General features: G+C 44.7%; 2 protein-coding genes across 2 annotated transcripts in view; one reads left to right on the forward strand and one right to left on the reverse strand.

The window, feature by feature from the left end:
* Nucleotides 1-17,759, forward strand: part of LOC146356171 (uncharacterized) — a 277,120-nt gene that overhangs the window by 211,243 nt on the left and 48,118 nt on the right. The gene's annotated exons all lie outside the window — the stretch shown is intronic.
* On the reverse strand, nt 8,029-17,533 carry LOC146356180 (uncharacterized). The gene is given in 7 exon segments (XM_084831440.1): nt 8,029-8,060; nt 8,063-9,490; nt 14,087-14,213; nt 14,536-14,618; nt 14,934-15,060; nt 15,214-15,724; nt 17,494-17,533. Coding segments are annotated over 6 exon segments (2,211 nt in total). The 5' UTR covers nt 15,628-15,724; nt 17,494-17,533.

Consider the following 17,759-nt stretch of genomic DNA (forward strand, 5'->3'; position numbering starts at 1 on the left):
CCGGATGCCATGATCTTCATTTTTTTAATGTTGAGTTTCAAACCAGCTTTTGCACTCTCCACTTTCACCCTCAACAAGAGGCTCTTTAGATCCTCTTCGCTTTCTGCCATTAGGGTGGTGTCATCTGCGTATCTGAGGTTGTTGATAATTCTCCCAGCAATCTTAATTCCGACCTGTGATTCATCCAACGCGGCGTTTCTCATGATGTACTCTGCATATAAGTTAAATAAGCAGGGCAACAATATGCAGCCTTGTCGTACTCCTTTCCCAATTTTGAACCACTCGGTTGTTCCATGTCTGGTTCTTACTGTTGCTTCTTGACCCTCATACAGGTTTCTCAGGAGACAGGTAAGGTGGTCTGGTAGTCGCATCTCTTTATGAATTTGCCACAGTTTGTTGTGATCCACACAATCAAAGGCTTTAGCGTAGTCAATGAAGCAGAAATAGACATTTTTCTGGAATTCTCTTGCTTTCTCCATGATCCAGCGAAAGTTGGCAATTTGATCTCTAGTTCCTCTGCCTCTTCGAAACCCAGCTTGTACTTCCCGTAGTTCTCGGCAGCTGTAAAGGGGAAAACCCCAAAGAAAAAGGCCACTCTGCTTATTTATTGATGACATTTCCTACAATAGGAAAGAAGTGCTGGATTGGACCGGAGTGGGTTGTGCTCCCTGGGAGGATCCAGGAAGAGCCGCTGCTCCTGGCCTGAGGAGAGAGAGGCCGCCGTCTGACAGCGCTCAGTGGAAAGGCTTTGTTTAAATAAAACTTTGCTTGGAAGCAGAGTCTGGGGTGCGGTCCACCAAGCCTGAAACAACCCGGTGCCCTCCAGATGTTTTAGACTACAAGCCCTGTAAGCCCCAGCCAGCATGGCCGATGGTCAGGAATTATGGGAACTGTCGTCCAAAATATCTGGAGAGCACTAGGATTTCTGCCTCTTGCAACAGATCCTGGAGGCTCTGACTTTTCCTCCCCTGACCATCCCAGGAGGAGCTCTGGTTTAGCTTCTGTTCCCTCCAAGGAGCAGGAAATCCCACCCACCTAGATCTCCTACAAATTGGGCAATGGCAGCCAAAAGAAAATGTTTCTGCAGCTTGTTCCCGGTTATTCATATTACTTTTTTTCAAGGTGTGTGCGTGTGCGTTCTTTCAGCTGTCAAGACGTTTTCCAACTGACATTTTTCTTCAGTGTTTTATTTATTTATTTTTATTTATTTATTTATTTATTTATTACATTTATATCCTGCCTTTTTCCTCCAAGGAACTCAAGGCAGCATACATAATTCTTCTCCTCCTCCATGTTATCCTCACAACAACAACCCTGTGAGGTAGGTTGGGCTGAGAGTCTGTGACTGGCCCAAAGTCACCCAGTGAGCTTCCATGGCCAAGTGGGGGACTAGAACCCGGATCTCCCGACTCCCAGTCCAGTACTCTAGCCACTACACCACACTGGCTCTTAATTTTTGGTATTTGAAATGTCGTGGTCTCTGTTCCTTTTTTCTTTTTGGATAGGCACCCCATGTCTGATAAACTAGATACCTGCGACCCAGAGAATTTTAGGTCTGTTTTTGGGGAGGCCGCCAGAGAAATACTGGTTTACATCTGGTGGCAGTGGAAAAAGCCTCAGGGAGGGAAAAGTAAGGAGTGTGAGCTCACTCTTTGCCCTGTTTCCCTCCCACTCACAGAACAGGGTATTGCTGGTCTGTGACAGACTCCAGCTCCCATCAGCCCCATCCAGCATGGTTAATGCTTAAAGGTGATGGCAGTTGTGGTTGCAATAGTATCCGGAGGGTTACAGGTCCCCCAACTCTGTTCTACCTATGGAGCTGAAGTTAAATGTCCCCTTACAACCAATTCTGTCAAGAGGTTGGGGTGCATTTGCTGCTTTGCCTCAGGCCCCAAAATGTCCTGAGCTGGGCCGGGATTTGACCAGCACTGAAATGCAAATAAACTGCAGCCAGGTAAAACCTATTTGATGAAGTGAGCAGGAATATTGCTATTCTTTTTGCACTTGAGAGAACCTGATCATTATTTGTCACTATGAACAAAAGTAAGAGAGAAAAATACAAGTGTCAAGTTTCTGTAGTTGTCTTTGCTTCTGTGCATTAATATGACTTTACCTCACATTGATTTTAAGGGCTAGACAGCCCTCTCAAGGAGGTTAAGGGTACAATCCTATGCATGGTTAGCCAGAAAAAAAGTCTGGCTGGGGAATATTGAGAGTTGTAGGACTTTTTTCTGTCTAAACATGGATAGGATCGCACTCTTACTCACTAAAATCATCATAAACAAATACACAGAAATATAAAATCAATAACAATAACCACAGTTCAACACCACCGTATAAAACCAACAATAAAATAGTAAAAAGCAGTCACTGTTTTAAAACAATCCGTTCATTTATTGGATATTTATTTTTTCATTAATTTTTACTTTAAATTTCTGCCCCAAAAAAGCATTAAAAAGAAAAAAAATGTAACTACATGATTTGAATGTATCCATTTTAATGGATGCATATGAAATGTTTGTGTGTGTGTGTGTGTGTATATATATATATAGTTGTAGAAAAATTAATCCACACCTCTGTTTCGGAAAACAATCCTTTAGGGTGCAATCCTATCGGGATAGGCAGACGCCTCCGAACTCGGAGGCAACTGCCTATCCAATGCAGGGCAGAAGCGCAGAGGAGATGATCCCCTCCGTGCTTCAGCCACCCTGCATTTACGGCTAGACAGCCGATTTCAGCTGTCTAGCCATGGGACCTTGGAGCGTGGGAAGCGGCAGCTGGACGACACATACGAGGTGTTCTGCCGGCATTTTCGACTTCCCTGCCCCGACGCCCCCAGGAACGTCCCGTTTTTGCCGCTCCGCACTCCTCTTCTGAGTGCAGGGCCGTTCTGCGCTGCCTACAAAGCAGCGCGGGAGGGGGTGGAGCGTGGGCTCCGAGGTCGGTTCTTGGGAACCAACCTATCCTATGGCCATCTAGCCGCTGACTAGCGGCCATAGGATTGCACCCTCAGAGACTTATTTGGCCAAAAGTGAATTATCATTGAAAATATGTTGGGGAGGAAACCCACGCAATCACAATAGTCTAACGGCAGTACAAAGCTCCTCCCCTGCCATTTACATGCAACCAATTATATAATTTTGCAATCAGCATATGAATCATAGCCCCCCTCCAACCCATTGATCAACTGATTGACTGATTCATTAGCAAGTGATACTGAGGAGTCAGCAGTTACCAATAATTATAGAAATTGCGAATCACCGCAAGGCTGCTCTTCCCGACTGTCACAGATTTCCAAGTTGCTAACTGTAATTTGTACTTCCTGTTTCAAAAAATATTATTGGTCTTCAGAGCCCAAGTGACTTCTGTGGCAAGAAAGCTAAGCAGGGTCAACCCTGGTTAGTACTTGGATGGGAGACCACCTGGGAATCAGGCTTCTTGCATTGAATAGGGGGTTGGACTCGATGGTCTTGTAGGCCCCTTCCAACCCTATGATTCTATGATTTCTTAGTTATAAGCATATTTCTCATCCCTTGTTATTTTCCTTTGCAAGGTTGATTTCAATAATGCGGCCTGGTAAAGTCTGAATCAAAACTGCTAAAGCTTGAACTCTCATTTCTTGCCCTTTATTAGATTTTTCTTCTACAATATATGTGAAAATTCAAATTTTAATACAAGAAAATTTGTACAAAGACTTCAAAAAAGTAGACCAAATATTCATACATCTATCTATTCACAAGTGGTGCCTATCTACCACCCATTCAAATGTTGAAAGTGTTGTTAGGTCCTCAAATCCATGGCATTATAGAAAAAAACAGGTGTGAGCTCACTCTTTTGCCTGTTTCCCTTCCACTCACAGAACACATATTGCAGGTTGGTGACAGACTCCAACTCCCATCACCCCAGCCAGCATGGCTAATGTTCAGGGGTGATTGTCGTTGTAGTCCAACAGTATCCAGAGAGCTTCAGGTCCTCCAGCCAAGCTCTACATATGGAGGTGAAGTTAAATGTTCTTTTAAAGGTAATTCTGTCAGAGGTGGGGGTGCATTTGTTAGTTTGCTTCAGGCAGCAAAATGTCCTGAGCTGGGCCTGCATTTTCCTAGCACTGAAATGCAAACAGACCATAGCTGGGTGAAACCTATTTGATGAAATGAGCAGAAATTCTGAATATTGCTATTCCTTTTGCAGTTGCGGAACATCTATGGACTCTTGGTCATTAGAATAATAGAATCCTAGAATAGTAGGGTTGGAAGGGGCCTATAAGACCCTCAAGTCCAACCCCCTGCTCGGTGCAGGAATCCAAGTCAGAGCATCCTTGACAGATGGCTGTCCAGCCTCGTCTTGAATGCCTCCAGTGTGGGAGAGCCCACCACCTCCCTAGGTAATTGGCTCCATTGTCGTATTGCTCTGACAGGACGTTTCTCCTGATGTTCAGCCGGAATCTGGCTTCCTGTCACTTGAGCCCATTAGTTCGTGTCCTGCACTCTGGGATGATCGAGGAGAGATCCTGGCCTTCCTCTGTGTGACAACCTTTCAAGTACTTGAAGAACGCTATCGTATCTCCCCTCAGTCTTCTCTTCTCCAGGCTAAACATGCCCAGTTCTTTCAGTCTCTCCTCAGAGGGCTTTGTTTCCAGTCCCCTATATATTGTTTGTCAATGTATAAAAAAAATTGTGAGAGAGAAAAATACAAGCGTAAGGCTTTTTTAGTTGTCTTTGTTTCTGCAAGTTAACATGACTGCCTCCCAAGCATCTATTTTAAGATTTTATATACTGCCTTTAAGGGATATACAGCACCCTCAAGGTGGTTTAGGGTACAATCTTATGCATGTTAAGCCAGAAAAACATCCTACAAATTGTTGTAAGATGTCTTTCTGGGTGGGGAGTGCAGGGGGTGTAGGACTTCTTTAATCTAAACATGCATAGGATTGCGCCCTTGCTCATTAAAATGATCATAAACAAATACAAAGAAATACAAAATCAATAACAATAACCGCAATTCAACAACACCCTCTAAAACCAACAATAAAAAATAAAGAACAATTACATTTTTAAAACAATCCACTTATTTATTGGATATTTAGTAATAGGTTTAGTAATTAAATTAGTGCAAATTTAGTAAATTAGTGCAAATTTAGGATAATTTTTAAAAAAAAATTATCCAGAGGACCATATAGTGACGCATAGATGTAAAACAAAGTACTCTAATCAGCTAGAAAAACGCTGGAAGTGTCAAGCCCCACAGGCAGAGTATTTACGTATTTTTTTAAAAGATTTTTGTTGTTTATTCGGTCCGTCGCTTCCGACTCTTCCTGACTTCATGGACCAGCCCACGCCAGAGCTTCCTGTTGGCCATCGCCACCCCCAGCTCCCCCAAGGCCGAGTCCGTCACCTCCAGAATGTCATCCATCCATCTTGTCCTTGGTCGGCCCTTCTTCCTTTTGCCTTTCACTTTCCCTAGCATCAGCATCTTCTCCAGGGTATCCTGTCTTCTCATTATGTGGCCAAAGTACTTCAGTTTTGCCTTTAATATCATTCCCTCAAGCGAGCAGTCTGGTTTTATTTCCTGGAGTATGGACTGGTTTGATCTTCTTGCAGTCCAAGGCACTCTCAGAATTTCCCTCCAGCACCACAGTTCAAAAGCATCTATCTTCCTTCGCTCAGCCTTCCTTATGGTCCAGCTCTCGCAGCCATAGGTTACTACAGGGAATACCATTGCTTGAACTATGCGGACCTTTGTTGTCAGTGTGTCTCTGCTCTGAACTATTTTATCAAGATTTGTCATTGCTGTCCTCCCAAGAAGTAAACATCTTCCGATTTCCTGGCTGCAGTCAGCATCTGCAGTAATCTTTGCACCTAGAAAGACAAAGTCTGTCATTGCCTCCACGTTTTCTCCTTCTCCCTCTATTCGCCAGTTATCAATCAAGCTGGTTGCCATAATCTTGGTTTTTTTGAGGTTTAACTGCAACCCAGCGTTTGCACTTTCTTCTTTCACCTTCGTCATCAGGTTCCTCAGCTCCTCCTTGCTTTCAGCCATCAAAGTGGTATCATCTGCATATCAGAGATTGTTAATGTTTCTTCCAGCGATTTTAACTCCAGCCTTGGCTTCATCAAGCCCAGCACGTCCCACAATGTGTTCTGCGTACAGGTTGAATAGGTAGGGTGAGAGTATACAACCCTGCTGTACTCCTTTCCCAATCTTAAACCAGCCCGTTGTTCCGTGGTCTGTTCTTACCATTGCTACTTGGTCATTATACAGATTCCTCAGGAAGCAGACAAGATGACTTGGTATCCCCGTACCACCAAGAACTTGCCACAATTTGTTATGATCCACACAGTCAAAGGCTTTAGAATAGTCAATAAAACAGAAATAGATGTTATTCTGAAACTCCCTGGCTTTCTTCATTATCCAGTGGATATTGGCAATTTGGTCTCTAGTTCCTCTGCCTTTTCGAAACCCAGCTTGTACATCTGGCAATTCTCGTTCCATGAATTGCTGGAGTCTACCTTGCAAGATCGTGAGCATTACCTTACTGGCATGTGAAATAAGTGCCACTGTTCGATAGTTTGAACATTCTTTGGTGCTTCCCTTTTTTGGTATGGGGATATAAGTTCATTTTTTCCAATCTGTTGGCCATTCTTGTGTTTTCCAAATTTGCTGGCATATGGCATGCATCACCTTGACAGCATCATCTTGCAAGATTTTAAACAGTTCAGCTGGGATACCTTTTAAAGATTGCCTGAATATTAAACAATTTTGGAAAACAGTATTAGATATAATCTTTGAAATGTCAGCATATCATATTACTCCAGACCACAAAATAATACTTGGCATATTTAATGGAAGAGAAGGAAATGAAATTAATTGAAAAAAGTGGCATTGCCTCTTATTGGAAGTTTTCTCAAACTCCATAGGTATCTTAATTTGTTTAGGGAAATCTGGGAAGCTGCTTTATCAATTAAACTTACATATTTCCCAAAGATTCAGCAAGATCAACAAATTCAGAGAAAAATGGTCCCTTTTCATAAACCTTTCGAACAATAAGGTCCATCATGGAATTACAGAGTATGTGTTTGTCTCTGTGGTTTAGTATGTATTTATAAAATTTCTAAGATTTTGTCTTTGAATTGCTCACATAGTTCTAATCATATCTATGCTGTATTTTTACCTTTTCATAAAAGTATGTTTTAAAAACCTGGGCAAACTTCAAATTAATCAGGTAAAACAGATGTGAACAATCAGGTTTTAAGAAGCAGTTTAAAACACATAATGAAGGGGCTAAATGAAGTTCTCGTAGGAGGCAGTTCAACAGTGTTGGAGCCACTACCAAGAAGGGCCCGTCTTGTTCCCACCAATTTGGCTGATATTGCTGGTGGACTCATGTGCAGGATTTCAAACTGGGAAGTCTTGTATGGGTATACTCAGTTCTTCAAATCCCTTCTCCCAAGTGAATTCTCTGTTATGAAAGATGGACTGGATTGTGATGTAATCTTATTCCATACTACAAACACTTCTATGGGTTCTTCCCTGTGTGAGTTATTTAGTGAGAAGTGAGACTGATCTTCTGACTGAAACTCCATATTCCAGGCAATTCTATGATTTACCCCATATGACTTATTTCATGAGAAATCGGGTTTATACTCATATGGACATATGGACACTGCTCTCCAAGCATTTATATCATTTGATTTTGGCAGAGATTTCTGCTCACAGTGAAGCTTATTCCGTACCCCAAGCATTTATATGTCTTCTCCCTTGAGTACTTTGATGTCTACTGAGGTTTCTGTTCAAACTGTTCAAAATTCTCGATGAGAATTGAGATGCGTGCTTGTTTTGAAACTCCTTCCACACTCTGCACATTTATATGGTTTCTCCCCCATGTTTCTTTCTCAGATGTGTTTTATGGGTTGAATTATCTCTGAAGCTTTTTCGCACTCCAGGTATTTGCATGGTTTCTCCCCTGTGTGGATCCTTTGATGAGAAGTGAGGTTTCTCTTCTGACTGAAGCACTTTCCACAGTTCGCACATTCATATGGTTTCTCCCCTGTGTGAATTCTTTGATGTCTATTGAGGTCGGTGTTCGCACTGAATCTCCTTCCACACTCAAGACATTTATACGGTTTCTCTCCTGTGTGAATTCTTTGATGAGAAGTGAGGATTGAACTTTTTCTGAAGCTCTTTCCACACTCTACACATTTATATGGTTTCTCTCCTGTGTGAATTCTTCGATGAGAACTGAGATGCGTGCTTGTTTTGAAACTCCTTCCACACTCCGAACATTTATATGGTTTCTCTCCTGTGTGAATTCTTTGATGAGAAGTGAGGTGTGTGCTTGTAGAGAAGCACTTTCCACAGTTTCCACATTCATATGGTTTCTCCCCAGTGTGAATTCTTTGATGAGAAGTGAGGTGTGTGCTAAAACTGAAGCTCTTTCCACACTCCAAGCATTGATATGGTTTCTCCCCTGTGTGAGTCCTTTGATGAGAAGTTAGAGTTGTGCTTCTGTTGAAGCACTTTCCACACTCTGCACATTGATACAGTTTCACTCCTGTGTGTATTCTTTGATGATAAGTGAGGCTTGTCCTTTGACTGAAGCACTTTCCACACTCTGCACAGTCATATGGTTTCTCTCCTGTGTGAGTTCTTTGATGAGAAGTAAGGCTTTTGCTCACACTGAAGCGCTTTCCACACTCTGTACATTCAAATGGTTTCTCCCCTGTGTGAGTTCTTTGATGAGAAGTGAGGCTTGCACTCATACTGAAGTACTTTCCACACTCCAAACATTCAAATGGTTTCTCCCCTGTGTGAGTTCTTTGATGAGACGTGAGGTGTGCACTTCTAATGAAGCTTTTTCCACACTCAGAACATTTATATGGTTTGTGCCCTGTGTGAGTTCTTTGATGCTTCCTAAGATATGTGAGCAAACTGAAGCTTTTTCCACACTCAAAACATTTATATGGTTTCTCTCCTGTGTGAATTCTTTGATGAGAAGTGAGGCTTGAGCTTTTTCTGAAGCTCTTTCCACACATTGCACATTCATATGGTTTCTCTCCCGTGTGAATTCTTTGATGAGGAGTGAGGTTTGTGCGTCGTTTGAAGCTCTTTCCACATTCAGAACATTTATATGGTTTGTCTCCTGTGTGAATTCTTTGATGGGAAGTGAGGCTTGTTCTAATACTGAATTTCTTTCCACACTCCAAGCATTGAAATGAGTTGTTCTCTGTGTGGATTTTACAATGACCTTTAAGGCTTGATTGAGAGTCAAAGTTTGCCTGACACACAGAGCATTGGCTTATTTCTTTTGTTTCATCTGTTTTTTCTTGGAATGTGGTTTCACTGTAATCACTGCCCTGAAAAGCGGAGGATTTATTCCTCATCATCTGCTTTGCTCCAGTTTTTATTCTCTTCTGTTCCATCTGTTTACACACATCTCTTTCTGGTGACTCCTCACGTGGGTCTCCCTCAGTCTCGGCTTCCCATTCATTACCTCCTGCAATGAAGACAGGAAACAGGTAAGATATGGAAATGGAAGGGCAAATCACTGAACATCCTCAATGAACAGTTGTGATAAAGGGAAGAACAGAAACGACCTGGATGGGAGGAAGGTGTGGTATGGAATGTAAATTTGGATTCCATTCAGACATGAAACTCATAGGTTCATACATGAAGCTTAATGAGGGGCAGTGTGCTGCAATTGTTAAGAGTGTCGGACTCGGACACAGGATATCTGGGATCTAATCCCCTGTCGGTCATGTAGCTCGCCGGGTAACTGTGGGTCACTCACCGACGCTCACTCTAACCTGCCTCACAGGTGTGTTGTGACTATAAAATGGAGAGGAGGACCATGTAAGGAATGTAACCCTGGGTTCCTTGCAAGAGGAAAAAAGGCAGGATACTAGTATAATATCAAATAAAGAAAGAAATAGGTAGACCTTTAAGGGCTGTGCCATCAACTTAAACATTAATTGTGCTAATCTACCTTCAAGAGTCCACTCCTAGCCAACAGCATCTTGAATATTACGCCAGCAACCTGAGATTAATACCAGGAGGGTCAACAGGAAAATAGCCAGGAAAACAGGAAAGGGACTGGGAGTAAACACCGGCTAAGTGAGCCAACTTTGTGTCTATTATTGAGACCTGGGTAGACACAGGGAGCAGAATCCTAGCAGTGTCTGTCACCCTTTCAGACCAGAAGCATTGGGATTGGTGTTGTCTACCAAATTCCACCTGGAATCCCATTGGGCAATTTCCTCGCTTAGTGCTTGCAGACAAAGGGGTGGGCACTCAACAGAGAATGTGGATTCCATTCAGGTACCTGACGCAACTACATTCTCCCTGCCTGATGGAGGTGGCCTTGTGTGCAGTGTTGTGGTCCACCCAGGATAGGTGGGACTTCAATATTTACTCCAAGACCCCCCCATATATGATGTAGCTTGGGATTTCATCACTTCTGCCTCAATCAGGGGTCGATCTCAACTTTGGCAGTACATGCTCTTGAGAGGGCATTTTGCCAAATGATGTGGATGTGGGGGATGCATAACTTTATTTGTCATGGATACATCAGTACTTGAAAGCATTGAGACTTACTGGGAACCCCAAATACTGCAGGGCCAGAGGGACTATTACAACGTTTTGCCTATAGGAGCTGATCAATCCTCTTACTAGAGTGATATGGTTGTATTCGACAATGTCTGTGCACATCTCTAGAATAGGGAAATGGCCTGAGTAGTTAAGACCTGATAGAGGTATACAAAACACTAAGAATTGTAATACTAGAACCCAAAGGGGTCATCCTATGAAGCTGATTGGTGGGAGATTCAGGACAGATCAAAGGAAGGACTTCTACACACAGCACAGAGTTAAAGGACAGAATTGATGGAACTGAGGGGAGATAGGATAGCGCTCTTCAAGTACTTGAAAGGTTGTCACAGAGAGGAGGCCAGTATCTGTTCTTGATCATCCCAGAGTGCAGGATGCGGAATAATGGGCTCAAGTTACAGGAAGCCAGATTCCGGCTGAACATCAGGAAAAACTTTCTGACTGTTAGAGCAATACAACAATGGACCCAATGACCTGTGGAGGTGGTGGGCTCTCCCACACTGGAGGCATCCAAGATGAACCTGGACAGCCATCTGTCAGGGATGCTCTGACTTGGATTCCTGCATTGAGAAGGGGGTTGGACTCGATGGCATTGTAGGCCCCTTCCAACCCTACTATTCTGATTCTATGAATTCACTTCCACAAGAGGTAGTGATGGCCGCCACTTTAGATGGCTTTAAAATGGGATTGGACAAATTCATTGAGGATAAGGCCATCAATGGCTACTAGTCCTCATGACCATTTGCTACCTTCAGTACCAGGGGCAGTATGCCTATGTACACTAGTTGCTGGGGAACATGAGTGGGAGGGTGCTGTTGCACGCCTGTCCTGCTTGTGGGTTTCCCATGGGTAGCTGTTTGGCCACTGTGTAAACAGAATGCTGGATCCAGCAGGGCTCTTCTGATCTTCTTACCACCATTGTTCCTAGATACATTTGGCCTATTATTATACCAAGGAGCTGGGGGAGACGAAATGGCTGGGACAGCAGTGGCTGAAAATTCATGGGAAGCCCAATGAAACATGGGCTTCTGAGAACATGGGCAATCCTGGTGGCTACCACAACAGCCTCAGGGTTTTGCCTGGCAGAACTTGTTCTATCCAAAGCCGCCACAGTGGACATGGTGTGACCCATTTGCTCTCTCATCTCCCATCCATTCCAACTCGATTGCCATATCTGTGCTGGGATGAGGTGGTGGCTTCACATCTGCCTAGTGGTTATGTCAGCTCCTAAATCCATTTCTGGAACAACTCAAAATGGCGATGTCAAGCATTAAAACTGCTAAATGATCAGCATTCCAGATACATGAAGGACCACTTTCTCCCTCATGAGATCAACCACACAATAAAATTCTCCATGGCTGCCCAACTCCACAGAACCTACCTGAGGCATGTTAGCTACTCCATATTTTTGGACTTATTTTCTGGATCCTGGGGTGCTGTGGCCAAGGAGAAGGCCCACAAGGCCTGGACTTCCTGTGAGCTAAAACATGGGCTCGAGAACACCATGAAACTTTGTGCCTTTTGTCTGTCTTTATTGTTTTATGGCTTTGCTCACACAACTGTGTTGACACTTAAGACTCTGCCCCATAAGGTTTTTCTTTTGGGAGGAAAAGGGGGGATTTAATTTTAAAACTTATTTTACTTAGGAATTTTTCAAAGTAAGAACTTAGTGTCCTACATGTTAATAATCATCATTGATGTTATTTTGTTTCTTCATTTAAGGAGCGAGGGCAGATTTTGCATTCTGCTCTTATGGGTAGGGCTTTTTCCTTATTCATAGCCTTATCAAGGCTCTAAGATATTGACCCAGATGTTTCCTCTGACTTTATTTTACTGTCTTTTACTGTTGAATTCCTCTGGGCCAGCATTAGCCCTTTCATTTGTTTCCCTGATTCCCTGTTACATTCTCAGAATCATTTCCATTTTCCATTTTATTTTTAACTTCAGTGTTTAAAGCTAAAGGTTTCCCATGTTCCCTGTTCCAATTAAAAGTTGGAAGACAGATTTATGGATACCGAGAAGTAGGTATGTTTCTTCACTTGGTACCAGAGAGAAAATTTGGGTGCAAATATTTTTGACTCTAACGGCACAATCCTATGGCCACTAGACAGTGTCTAGATGGCCATAGGACTGGTAGGTTTCTGGGAACCAACCTCAGAGCCCACACTCCAAGGTCAGCTCCCGAAGAACCACCTCTCCACCCCCTCCCCCACTGCCTAGTAGGCAGCGCGGATCGTCCCTGGGCTCTGGGCTCGTAAGAGCCATGCGAAGCGGGGCATAGAGGGGCATTCCTGGGGATGGGGAGTGCCGGTACGACACTTCCTATGCATCGTCTGGCCTCCCCACCCCTTGCTCTCCCCACCCCTTGCTCCAATGTCCTGCAGCTAGACAGCCAAAATTGCCCATCTAGCTGCGAATGCAGGGCAGCTGGAGCACGGAGGAGAGGGTCCCTCTGTGCTCTTCCCGCTGTGCACTGGATAGGCTGTCACCTCCGAGTTTGGAGGTGGCCGCCTATCCACATAGGACTGCTCCCTAAGGGTACAATTCCCAGTTGTAGGACCATTTTCTGTCTAAACATGCACAGGATTGTGCCCTAAGTTAGCTGGGGCTGGAGAGGGTGCTAGACAAAGACTAACGATTGAGATTCTTTCTCTTATATTACATTTGCCACGTTGTACACGTTAAGTAGTTAATTCAGTCACTTTATATACTTTATTAATACTTTTATAGTTGCATTTATGATAGTCACATTGTAACAGCTTCATTCTGTGTATTATGCATTAATCATTTTTAATGCAATGTATGGCTGATTTTGTGCCATGCCTTCACTGTTTTTCATTAATACCTTTAACTTTTCACCATCTTGTCTGTTATTTCAATACATTTTAAACAAATCTTATTTTTAGTGTGGTTCTGGCTTATTGATCACTCTCTATATGGTCACTGGTACAGGGCCTTCTCAGCTGTGGCCCTAGTGTTATTACCACTCCCTGCCAAGGAACACACATCTCCCTTATCCTTCTCTGTTGTCTTGTAGGCAGTAGGCTAAGGCAGGGCTGTTCCATCAGGCCTTTGGGATTCTATAATGGTTCCTACTGTTTCCAAAGGTTTTAATAACCTGATGCTGATCATTACATTCTTGTTTTGTTGATGTTGTGGTTTTAACATTTAGTTTCAAGGTCTAACTATTGTTAGACCACTTGTAGATACACACTTTTCAATATGGAAAGGCAGAATATTGATGTTTTAGGTTGCAATTCTATGCATGTTTAGACAGAGAGAACTCCTACAGCCAGGATGTCAGAAGGATTCTTTTCTGTCTAAACATACATAGGATTGTCCTGTTAGTGAATAAAAATAGATACATCCTGTAAGAATGGGAGACTTGATGTGCTGAAATATATGAAATGTGCAAAAAATGCTAAAATCAGTTTGTTGCATTTGTAAACAAGATATCACTACCAAACAGGGAAAGGCGCAGCCTTACCAAGAAAGGCCACAATCCCAGAATTCTCATCCATGATTTCCCAATGCAGAGCTCTCTGGTCAGGATCTAGCAGAGCCCACTCCTCCTCCGAGAAATACACAGCCACCTCCTCAAAGGTCACCACACCCTGAAAGGAAAAGAAACCATTTCCTCCTCAGAGATAATGTGGAGATTGCAGAGGAGCAAAATCCTAAATACTAGTTAAGGTGAGGTGAATGGTGATTATTCTCAGCATCTCATATGTGTCTTTTTCTCTTCTTTTGTTCCCATGGGCCCCAAAACATGGGGGAAACCTGATTTAAACCTTCATGAGTGGCACTCACAGCCTTCCAAGTGGGTAGCTTTGAAAGAAACAAAGAGAAGGAGAGAGATTTGTTCAGGCCCAGGGAGGTGAGCCAAGGACAGAGGTTGCTGCTCCTGCATGCCTCCCTAGTAATTCTTCCCGCTACCTGATAGGGGTTCAGGGCAGCTGTTTCCCCTCCGCCATGAAGAAGAGATGGCTGGATATGTATTGCCGGCATCCTCCTTTCACCTGTGGTAGACAAAGGGGGTGGGAAACCAGGAGCATCTGCTTGCCTCAGAGATTAAATGATGCATGTCTATGTACACAAGGCACTAAACTGCCACTGTTTATACCCATTTTTAAAATTTCAGTTGTGTGAAAACACATCTCTCCCATTTCGGTTCTTGACCAGAAATCACAATACCTGCTTGCATCTATAATGTCTTCAAGTGTTGAAAATTAACACATTTCTGAACTGTGGGAAAGGATGAAGTTAAGAGTCACTTCCCAACCCCCCAAAATATTTAGAGGAACTCAGTTGAAATATGCCCCAGTAATCCTTACCCTGCACGGTGGCTCCTCCGTCACCCTCCAGCATGATCCTCCTTTGCACTGGACTCTGTCTGCTGCCTGACAGAGCCTTCTCTGCCTCAGGGAAATCAGTGCCCAATTCTGTAAACAGGCCCTGCTCCTGAAACAGCAATGAGGATCCAGGACATGCATTTGGGAGACGGACTAGAAAAGGAATGGCACTAGTGGTAAAACCCTTGGACAATTAGGAGAATGTTTGACTATATCCCCCCTCACATTCTTCACCCTTCGGAGATATCAAGAAGGCTCTCACCTGCTCCTCTTCTTGTTTCTTGTCCTCTGCCTGGCTCAGGAGGAAACCCTCTGCCAGGGCCACCGCCTGGGAACTGGTCTCTGCTCTGCATTCTCTCACCCAGCTCCCTATCTCTGAGGGCAGGATGGCCAGGAACTGCTCCAGGATCACCAGGTCCAGCATCTGGGTTTTGCAGTGCCTCTCTGGTTTCAGCCACTGATGGCAGAGATTGTGGAGTCGGCTGCAAACCTCTCGGGGCCCCTCAGCTTCCTGGCAGCAGAACTGCTGGAAATGCTGGCTCTGTACTTCAGGGTAGAGCAGCTGTTCTCCCAGGATGCTCTGCACCGGTCTTTCCCAGAATTCCCCACTGCTCCCAGTTGTGGTGGTACCAGGCCCTCTTCCTGCTCCGGGGCCAGCCGATTGTTTCTCGTCCATCTCGGATCTCTGCTCCAAGGAAGCCTCTGATGGGGCCAAAGGAACTCCTCCTTCTGGCACTTTCTGTCTCAAGGCCAATGGGAGATGCTACCATGTCCTGCAAAGCCAAGACATTCTTCTTCGAGTAAATGATTACATTGTGAGGGCAGGGAGATTATTTTTCCCAAGGATGATTCCGGCCAGCAACCAGGTCCTCTCCCAAAATGGAAGGCTGGTGAACACCAAGGCCCCAGCAGACAGCAAAGACTGGGGGAGGGTCCTTCACCTGAGGGCCACACGCACGCACCTGAGCCCTCAGTCTGATTGAGGGTCTGAAGATACAGCATCCCACTCACTGGTCTGTCCTTATCAACTCCCCCTCCACAAACACTCCCTCTCTCAGGCTCCCTCTGAGCCTCCACCCCCTCTTCACCCTCTCCCCCTCCCTCCAAGTCCTCAGGTGGGCACCATCTCCTGGTGCCTTTCTGCTGCCCCCTTCATGTTTTCCTTACGCCTCACAGACACACAGAGCGAGTGTGGTGCGGTGGAGAGAGTGTTGGACCGGGTCTTAGGAGACCCGGGTTCTAGTTCCCACTTGGCCATGAAGCTGACACAGTGATTTTGGGCCAGTCACTGACTTTCAGCCCAACCTACCTCAAAGAGTTGTTACAAGGATAAAATGGAGAGGAGGAGGAGAACCACATGAGCCTTGCAAGAGGAAAAAAGGCAGGGTATACATGTAACAATACATAAATAAACACTAAGCTGCCTTGACTCATTTAGATTAGGGATCTCAATTAAGGAAATAGGAGTTGCTTAATTATCTTTAATTTACATATGCGTAAAGCCTAGATTTCTTGGGAAAACGTAACCTTTTCTCCAATTCAGACATCTTTTTGTTTATTAAATGTAAAACTAAGTCACATATCTCCGCTGCCTTTAGATTAGTTACACTGTCTCTGTCCATGGACACTCCATTCCTTTCATAGATAAGAGCTGCTGGAGCAGATCCAAGGCTCACAGAAGGTATCCTCTGGTTCCCAACACTGGCCAGCCGTTACTTCCAAGGAGCCCACAACCTTTGTGCACCAAAATAACTTGGATCCATTGGCTGTGCTTTGTTGGGGGTCTTTGCCTCATCCCATCCCATCCCACCCCCACCCTCCTCCAATATCATGCCAGTTTCATATTTCCTTTCTCCTGCTTTTTAACACTTTTGTGTTTTCTGAGAATAACCTCTCTCCTCACCACCCACGCACAAGCAGACAGAGATTGATATATGGAGAGGACACGAATTCTGCTCTAAATACAGGGGCTTTAATCGGTTAATCGCTTCAATTCCATCTTTATCAACATTTCAGACTTTTAAAAAACTCCCCCCAGATCCAAAGGGCCTCCTGGCTTTGCAGAGAGCAGGAGAGAAAGAACCCACCTGAATGTGTGTGTGTGTGTGTGTGTTATTCTGTAGGGCAGGCTTCCCCAACCTGGTGCCCTCCAACAGTCGTGGTGGCTGTGGATGATGGGAGTTGTAATCCCATACTACTGGAGGGGGCCAGTAGATAGGGCAAGGCTGTGGTATGGTTGAGCTCCACAAGGTGAGCTCAACCTTCTCCAGGGTGAAATGAGGAGGGGGTGGCTTCTCTTCTCAGCCTTTCCCCCCTCCCTCTCATTTGCCCCACATTCTCCCAATTGTTAATGACCCCCACCTTTCCAACTTTTCTCTCCGTTGGCTGGCTGCAGTTTGAGCCTGGGTAGGTCTCCCCCACCCCACCCCACCCCAATCCCCGGGGGTCGTCACGCCCCTCGTGGCTTTCCCACTGAGACCCCCGCCCCCCGCAGCCCTGGGACTCCCCGCACCCTGATCCCCGAAGGGAGACCTCGATGCACCTGATCTGCTCCGGACAGGAGTGACTCCACTTTCCTCTGCGGGGGAGGAGTCAGCACAGGGAGGGATTTAGAGGGAGGGGCGTTTGCTATGCGGGGGGGGGAACCACTCCTCCTCTTCCACTTCCTCCCCCTGTTCCCTTCCTCTCTGGAAATCGAATTCAGTCCATTTAACCCTTAGAAAGGCAAGCCAGCGTCAGGAGCGTCTCTCTCTCAAAGCAGGAGCCAAGGAACCACACCTTGCACCAGATGGGAAGGGAAGGCTGTGC

Source organism: Heloderma suspectum, chromosome 2 (assembly GCF_057233095.1).
Source record: "Heloderma suspectum isolate Gila_16-S chromosome 2, 16-S_ref, whole genome shotgun sequence".
Lineage (NCBI taxonomy): Eukaryota > Metazoa > Chordata > Lepidosauria > Squamata > Helodermatidae > Heloderma > Heloderma suspectum.